General features: G+C 41.5%; 1 protein-coding gene across 1 annotated transcript; it reads left to right on the forward strand.

The window, feature by feature from the left end:
* Positions 1-2,216: 2,216 nt before the first annotated feature.
* socs4 (suppressor of cytokine signaling 4) lies at positions 2,217-6,448 on the forward strand. Its single transcript, XM_029729292.1, has 2 exons — positions 2,217-2,350; positions 5,225-6,448. Exon 2 carries the CDS (start codon positions 5,255-5,257, stop codon positions 6,446-6,448), a length of 1,194 nt encoding a protein of 397 aa, XP_029585152.1. The 5' UTR covers positions 2,217-2,350; positions 5,225-5,254.
* The last annotated feature ends 2,681 nt before the right edge of the window (positions 6,449-9,129 follow it).

A 9,129-nucleotide genomic window follows, 5' to 3' on the forward strand; every position in this document is an offset into this window, starting at 1 on the left:
TCATATGACAAAGATTAAAAAGGATTTGCCAGTAAACTTTTTAATTTTTTTATTTTATTTCACCTTTATTTAACCAGGTAGACTAGTTGAGAACAAGTTCTCATTTACAACTGCGACCTGGCCAAGATAAAGCAAAGCAGTGTGGCACCGACAACAACACAGAGTTACACATGGAATAAACAATAAACAAGCCAATAACACAATAAACAAGTCAATGACACAGTAGAAAAAAAAGAAAGTCTCTATACAGTGTGTGCAAAAGGCATGAGGAGGTAGGCAATAAATAGGTCATAGTAGCGAAGTATTACAATTTAGCAGATTAACACTGGAGTGATAAATGAGCAGATGATGATGTGCAAGTAGAGATACTGATGTGCAAGTAGAGATACTGGTGTGCAAAAGAGAAGAAAAGTAAATAAAAACAGTATGGGGATGAGGTAGGTAGATTGGGTGGGCTATTTACAGATGGACGATGTACAGCTGCAGCGATCAGTTAGCTGCTCAGATAGCTGATGTTTAAAGTTAGTGAGGGAAATAAAAGTATTTTGCAATTCGTTCCAGTCACTGGCAGCAGAGAACTGGAAGGAAAGGCGGCCAAATGAGGTGTTGGCTTTGGGGATGATCAGTGAGATATACCTGCTGGAACGTGTGCTACGGGTGGGTGTTGTTATCGTGACCAGTGAACTGAGATAAGGCGGAGCTTTACCTAGCATAGACTTATAGATGACCTGGAGCCAGTGGGTCTGGCGACGAATATGTAGCGAGGGCCAGCCGACTAGAGCATACAGGTCGCAGTGGTGGATGGTATAAGGTGATTTGGTAACAAAATGGATGGCACTGTGATAGACTGCATCCAGTTTGCTGAGTAGAGTATTGGAAGCTATTTTGTAGATGACATTGCCGAAGTCGAGGATCGGCAGGATAGTCAGTTTTACTAGGGTAAGTTTGGCGGCGTGAGTGAAAGAGGCTTTGTTGCGAAATAGAAAGCCGATTCTAGATTTGATTTTGGAATGGAGATGTTTAATATGAGTCTGGAAGGAGAGTTTACAGTCTAGCCAGACACCTATGTATTTATAGTTGTCCACATATTCTAGGTCAGAACCGTCCAGGGTGGGGATGCTAGTTGGGCGGGTGCGGGCAGCGAACGGTTGAAAAGCATGCATTTGGTTTCACTAGCGTTTAAGAGCAGTTGGAGGCCACGGAAGGAGTGTTGTATGGCATTGAAGCTCGTTTGGAGGTTAGTTAGCACAGTGTCCAAGGAAGGGCCAGAAGTATACAGAATGGTGTCGTCTGCATAGAGGTGGATCAGGGAATCGCCCGCAGCAAGAGCGACATCATTGATATATACAGAGAAAACAGTCAGCCCGAGAATTGAACCCTGTGGTACCCCCACAGAGACTGCCAGAGGTCCAGTCTTGATTCACGATGATGATTGCTAGCTAAGATTGTGGAAGTAAGACGTTGCCATGATCAGTCCAATCAAAGCTACTGTACATATAAGGTGATTTAACTTCATTTCTGTGGCCAATGACCTTGCACCTTCTTGGATGTCTAGCCTTACAGTACTTAAGGACAGAAGCTAGGCAATTGCGCAATGTCCCCATGAGTGACAGAATACTGAGCCAATCACGGAGAAATGCTCGTTTTTTCTGCTGGCCCGCCCTACCACCACAGAAAGCACTGAGCTAGGCTGAAACACCTGCATTTTGGAGCTGTGTTACTCAAGAAAATAAAAAAGAGACCATGGTTGTATGCGATTTTATTAACTCAATTATATATAGTTTTTTTTACATTGTTTGAAAACTGACACATATTAATGCCAAAAAACATGCAAGCCCCCCCAATTGTATTTATATATATATATATATATATATTTTTTTTTTGTTGCTCTGCCCTACCTGCCCTGAATGACAGGTCGCCACTGTGCACACAGGCTCTGTTTGCTGAAATAAATAGGCTTGATGAATACAATTCTATGCAAAATTATATCCAAAAAATATATAATCCGAGGTGTTGGGTATGAAATATACTGTACGTCTATCATAATAGTTTTAATAAAACAATAGGCCTAGTCTTTTGGTTGTGAGACTTTATGATTTGCGCTGTAGCCATTACATGCCTGCGAGGCTACTGAGGAAAGGATGCAGCATTCTCACTCACACATCCATCTCCAACAAATGAGGAAACGATCAAATCCCAAGAGGATTTGTCTATAAAGAGCACGGAACTAGTCTACACACTGGAGATGGGGTCTGGACAGAGGACCGAACGCTCGTTCCTCATCTCAAATGGAGAGATTATAATATAATTTGGAAACATTTATGTTGACTCTCTAAAACGACTTTGAAAGGTAAGACAGTCTCTAGACAAACGTAATCAACAGTTAAACGATTTAGAAGATTAGGAAATAAAAAAAAGTGTAGGCTACTCGCTATTGAATGTTCTTTAAAAATATATTAAATTAGGTTTTAATTGGGCTTCTGTTTTGTGTCTATATCTCTTTTCAGAAAAAAATACTTTGGTATCTACGGATGCATATTTAAACATTGTAGAACTGTATAGTAAGTGTACTTTTATATAATTGGTTGGATATCATTCTGTGGGGCACTCTCAAACATCATGAATTGTCTTGCCTCTGAAATTACACTGCCTTTGTCCAGTCCTCCTACATGCCAGGACATGTTTTAGTGAAAAGGCAAGCAGTCTATAACAATACCAATAGTAGGTTTATTTGAGGGTCTGCTCTTCTTATAAACTGTTTATAAACCAGGATTTAAGATGGCTGTTGGTAAATCATGATACAATTTGTGCATATATTTCTAACATTAAACACATTTGTACATTATCAATAGGACCTGTACAACAGGCTTTATATAATTAAGTGGTTAATAAATTATGTCATAATGTGTATAAGTAGTTTATAAAGATGATTCATTGATTTCTGTTGTCATTTCTCATAAACCAGTGATATGGGCTTTTTACTGGAACTCTCCTTGTCAGAGGTTAGCCTACTATAAAGGAAGTCCACAATTGGTGATAAAATCGATTTAAAAAATAACACAGTACACTAACAGGTTTCTCCATTAGGCTACAGGACCAGTTTGTCATGACTCACCAGTGATTATGTTAATTTACGCTTTAGTGTTGTTTTTTGGGAACTGTATTTCCATATAGCTAGGGCTGACACTGAGGACTTGTGAAGAGCAGATTTAACCTCTACGGGATGGTTGAGCTAACGTGCGCTAATGTGATTAGCATGATGTTGTAAGTAACAAGAATGTTTCCCTGGACATAGACATGTCTTATATGGGCAGAAAGCTTAAATTCTTGTTACTCTAACTGCACTTTCCAATTTACAGTATTACAGTGAAAAAATACCATGCTATTGTTTGAGGAGAGTGCACAACAACAAAAAATGTATATTTTTATTTAACTAGGCAAGTCAGTTTACAATTACATTACATTTTAGTCATTTAGCAGACACTCTTATCCAGAGCGACTTACATTTCATTTCATGCATTTTTTATTTTTTTTGTACTGGCCCCCCGTGGGAATCAAACCCGCAATCCTGGCGTTGCAAACACCATGCTCTACCAACTGAGCCACAGTTAAGAACAAATTCTTCTTTACAATGACGGCCTAGGAACAGTGGGTTAACTGCCTTGTTCGGGGCAGAATGACAGATTTTTACCTTGTTGGCTTGGGGATTCAATCTAGCAACCTTTTGGTTACTAACCCAACACTCTAACCACATGGCTACCCACCACCCCAGTTATCGTGTCAACTGGTTTGATACATTCACCTCTGAAGGTAAATAATGTACTTACATTCAGTAATCTTGCTCTGATTTGTCATCCTGGGGGTCCCAGAGATAAAATGTAGCATAGTTTTGTTTGTTAAAAATCTATTTTTATATTCAAATGTTGTAACTGGGTTCTACAGTTTTAACCCCTGCTGTGTCTGCCCCCCCATCTAGATGTGTAAAGGTTAGTGTCTTTTCTGTAGGGAAGCACATTTTCCATCATTTATGACATTCCTGGGAGTGTGTAAACTTAAATGTTTTATTAGCATACATATTGTGTATGTTCTCTATAGTTATGTACTTGAAAATGTATCAACATTTTGAACAGTAATGCAATGGTTCATTGGATCCGTCTAAAACGTTGTACATACACTGCTGCCATCTAGTGGCCAAAATCTAAATTGCGCTTAGACTCCGAAGTGATATAGTGGCCTTGCTCTTGTATTTCAAAGATTATGATATTTTTTTATTTTTTTGAAAAAGCATGTTTTTTTCCTTTGTATTATCTTTCACCAGATCTAATGTGTTATATTCTCCTACATTAATTTCACATTTCCACAAACTTCAAAGTGATTCCTTTCAAATGGTATCTTGAATATGCATATCCTTGCTTCAGGTCCTGAGCTACAGGCAGTTCGATTTGGGTATGTCATTTTAGGCGAAAATTGAAAAAAGTGTCCGATCCAAGGTTTTAACAACCTCTGCATCATTAGGACAGTTCTTTGTGAGAAGGTGCTAACAATGGAGGTTGTTAACCCATGTTCACAGTTAGCCATTGCTATGTAAATGAAAGCTGAAAAGTACCAGTGGCCTGAGCTTGGTCCCAAGTTAGAGCAGGTCATCCGGAGCCATCACCCAGTGAGACACAGGTTCTGGACCTGTGTAGATGGAAACAGAGAAGTCTGAGCTTTTTGGGTAAAACACTGGGCTAAGTTCTCAATGGAAATACACCATAACATTATTAGCCCACTTAATCAATCAACTTTGTTTCCATGTCATTTAAACAAAAAAGTTATATTTGATGATGTTGAATCAACATGGAAAACTGATTTGCAAAAAGTCATCAACGTAAGGGAATTTAGTTTTCTTTTAACCCAACTTTTAACCTAAACCCAATGAAAAGGTGACATATTTAGTTGATTTTGTGTTGAATTCACATTAGTTGACAACTCAACCAAAATTAAATCAAAACTAGACGATTAAATTACATCTGTGCCCAGTGGGAGCCTAGTATTAGCCTATTAGTATTAGCCTACCTGTGTGGAATCTGAGCTTTGCCTATCTAAACTAACATGATATGCCATCAACTCGTACTATTTGAAATTTTATTTCAAAGCTTTTGTTGATAACAATCCCATTGATTTATCTGTGATTGTTACTTAATCCAAACATTTACTTGTTTATCTCTGTCCATTGATGTAGCACAGAGCTGTATGAAGAGGAGGGAGGACCATGTCTGAGAAGAAATCCCAGAGTTCAGACACCCGTTCCAAATGTAGCATCCGTAGCTGGAGTGCAGACAGCTACGTGTGGAGCAGCAAGAAACGCTCCCGGAGTTCCCGGAACAACCCTGGCCTTTGGGGTCTGGAGGGGGAGGGGCCGATGGATGAGCAGGGGGTGCGTTCCACCTCGTGTCCGTGGCGACAGCGAGAGAGGAAGTGTAGCTGCACCGTCTTGGGGGAAATCGACACGGACGTCCCCTGTCGAAAAGCCCTTTCTCGACGCTCCCTCCGGCAGAAGTTCCAGGATGCGGTGGGTCAGTGTTTCCCTCTCCGCAACGGCCACCACCACCATCACCACCACGGCCACCCAATAGGGGCCTCCAGGGGGGCTTTCTCTGTGCTCCTCTGGTCCAAGCGCAAGATCCATGTCTCGGAGCTCATGCAGGACAAGTGTCCCTTCTCACCCAAGTCGGAGCTGGCCCACTGCTGGCACCTCATCAAGAAGCACGCCACCCACCCCAGCACCATCGTGGGTCTAGAGACTGCCCAAGCTGCTCAGGCTTCCCAGGCTGCCAGCAAAGAACAATTCCCTTCCACGTCTCCGCCTTCGATGCCTCTTTCCTGGGAGGGCATCTGCTCAAGTAGGCCCCTGAGCCTTGAGGACTGGGACCCGTCCTGTCCACAAGGTGGAGCAGCCCATGGTGACAGCCATACCGACTACATCCTTGTCCCGGACCTCCTCCAGATCAACAACAGCCCGTGTTACTGGGGCGTGCTTGACCGCTTCGAAGCCGAGGAGCTCCTGGAGGGCCAGCCAGAGGGCACCTTCCTCCTGCGCGACTCGGCCCAGGACGAATTCCTCTTCTCAGTCAGCTTCCGCCGCTACAGCCGCTCCCTCCATGCACGCATTGAGCAGAACGGCAAGCGCTTTAGCTTCGACGGACGCGACCCGTGCATGTACCGGGACCCGAGTGTCACGGGCCTGCTCCGGCACTACAGCGACCCGGCCACATGCCTTTTCTTCGAGCCCCTCCTTGCTCTCCCCCTGCCCCGGACTTTCCCCTTCACCCTGCAGCACCTGTGCCGAGCCGTGATTTGTAGCTGCACTACATACCAGGGCATTGAGATCCTTCCACTGCCCTATCAGCTCAGGGACTATCTTAGCCAGTACCACTACAAGTGCAATGGGGCTTGTGCAGTATAGAACAATTATAATTACTGACTATCATTATTGTTCCATGGGTTACTACTCTTCCATATTGACCATGGTTTATCAGTTTTCAGAGACTTGTGAAGAGCCTGACTGCAAGATGGGTGCTTTGTAGACTTTTTTATTTCCTTGTGGGAAAGTTTGATCGGACACACAAGAGACTTGAATGATGTGCCCGTTATGAGCTGTCAAAGTTTTGGCTGAACAAACTGGAAACAGGGACCAATAAAGGATTCTGTATGATACTGTAGTTTAGGGGAAAAGAGAGAGAGGGAGAGTGAGAGAGAAAGATACCCACTGGGCACAGATGTCAATTTTATGGCAATTCCACATTGGTTCAACATAATTTAGTTGAAATGACGTGGAAACAACATTGATTCAACCAGTGTGTGCCCAGTGGGGGAGGGAGAGTGAGATGATTTGAATGAATGTCACAGTGAATGATTGCAGTATTACAGAAGCTATGAGGAAGTGCGCATCTTGTTTAAAAACGATCTCATCTGGACAAATGTAACGTCCCAATACAATAATCATTGCCTCCCCTATTGCCCTCTTACAGTAACTAAATGAGCGATAACACTCAGAAACACTTTTAGTATGTACATTTACACATTTAATGCAATATGTGAGGACAGTTTAAAAGTGGTTACATGGCCGTCCAACACATAGTCCTTGTTTTTATACAGAACTTTTTCGGATGTTCAGTCTCGTAACTAGAGGATGCAGAGGGCTGCAGTCTTATCTGAGGCCACAAGATGGCAATATAAATGCACTATTCACACTCATGGTATGTTTACAGATGCATCACAAGTGGGTTTGTCTTGGTAGCCACAACATTTCATGTTTTTTTTCAGTCCAAGCAAAGTACATACAGTGCCTTCAGAAAGTATTCATACCCCTTGACTTTTTCTGCATTTTGTTGTGTTACAAAGTGGAATTAAAATGGATTTAATTCAAATGTATTTGTCAACGATCTACCCAAAATAATCTGTAATGTCAAAGTGGAAGAGAAATTATATATATTACCGTTCAAAAGTTTGGAGTCACTTAGAAATGTTCTTGTTTTTGAAAGAAAAGCACATTTTTTGTCCATTTAAATAACATCAAATTGATCAGAAATACAGTGTAGACACTGTTATTGTTGTAAATGACTATTGTAGCTGAAAACAGCAGATTTTTAATGGAATATCTACATAGGCATAGAGAGGCCCATTATCAGCAACCATCACTCCTGTGTTCCAATGGCACGTTGTGTTTGCTAATCCAAGTTTATCATTTTAAAAGGCTAATTGATCCTTAGAAAACTCTTTTGCAATTATGTTAGCACAGCTGAAAACTGTAGTTCTGATTAAAGAAGCAATAAAACTGGCCTTTAGACTAGTTGAGTTTCTGGAGCATCAGCATTTGTGGGTTCGATTACAGGCTCAAACTGGCTAGAAACAAATAACTTTCTTCTGAAACTCATCAGTCTATTATTGTTCTGAGAAATGAAGACTATTCTTCAACTGGCAGCTTCATTAAGTAGTACCAGCAAAACACCAGTCTCGACGTCAACAGTGAAGAGGCGACTCCAGGATGTTGGCCTTCAAAGAAGAGTTGCAATGAAAAAGCCATATCTCAGACTGGCCAATAAAAATAAAAGATTAAGATTGGCAAAAGATTACAGACACTGGACAGAGGAAGACTGGGAAAAAAAGTGTTATGGACAGACAAATCTAAGTTTGAGGTGTTTGGATCACAAAGAAGAACATTTGTGAGAAGCAGAAAAAATGAAAAGATGCTGGAGGAGTGCTTGACGCCATCTGTCAAGCATGGTGGAGGCAATGTGATGGTCTGGGGGTGCTTTGGTGGTGGTAAAGTGGGAGATTTGTACTTGAAGAAGGAGAGCTATCACTCCATTTTGCAACTCCATGCCATACCCTGTGGACGGCTCTTAATTGGAGCCAATTTCCTCCTACAACAGGACAATAACCCAAAGCACAGCTCCAAACTATGCAAGAACTATTTAGGGGAAGAAGCAGTCAGCTGGTATTCTGTCTATAATGGAGTGGCCAGCACAGTCACCGGATCTCAACCCTATCGAGCTGTTGTGGGAGCAGCTTGACCGTATGGTACGTAAGAAGTGCCCATCAAGCCAATTCAATTTGTGGGAGATGCTTCACGAAGCATGGGGTGAAATCTCTTCAGATTACCTCAACAAATTGACAACTAGAATGCCAAAGGTCTGCAAGGCTGTAATTGCTGAAAAATGAGGATTCTTTGACGAAAGCAAAGTTTGAAGGACACAATTCATTTCATGTATGGTTTCAAGGAAAACAAGGACATCTCTAAGTGACCCCAAACCTTTGAACGGTAGTGTATATATATTTTTTATTAATGGAAAATAAAACACTATATCTTGATTAGATAAGTATTCACCCTCTGAGTCAATATATGTTAGAATCACCTTTAGCAGCGATTACAGCTGTGAGTCTTTCTGGGTAAGTCTCTAAGAGCTTTGGACACCTTGATTGTACAATATTTATCAATTAACCTTTAAAACCTTCATCAAGCTCTGTCAAGTAGGTTGTTGATCATTGCTAGACAGACATTTTCAAGTCTTGCCATAGATTTTCAGGCCACTCAGAAGCAACTCCAGTGTATAGCCTTGTGTTTTAGGTTATTGTCCTGCTGAA

This window comes from Salmo trutta, chromosome 33 (assembly GCF_901001165.1).
Source record: "Salmo trutta chromosome 33, fSalTru1.1, whole genome shotgun sequence".
Taxonomy (NCBI): Eukaryota; Metazoa; Chordata; class Actinopteri; order Salmoniformes; family Salmonidae; genus Salmo; species Salmo trutta.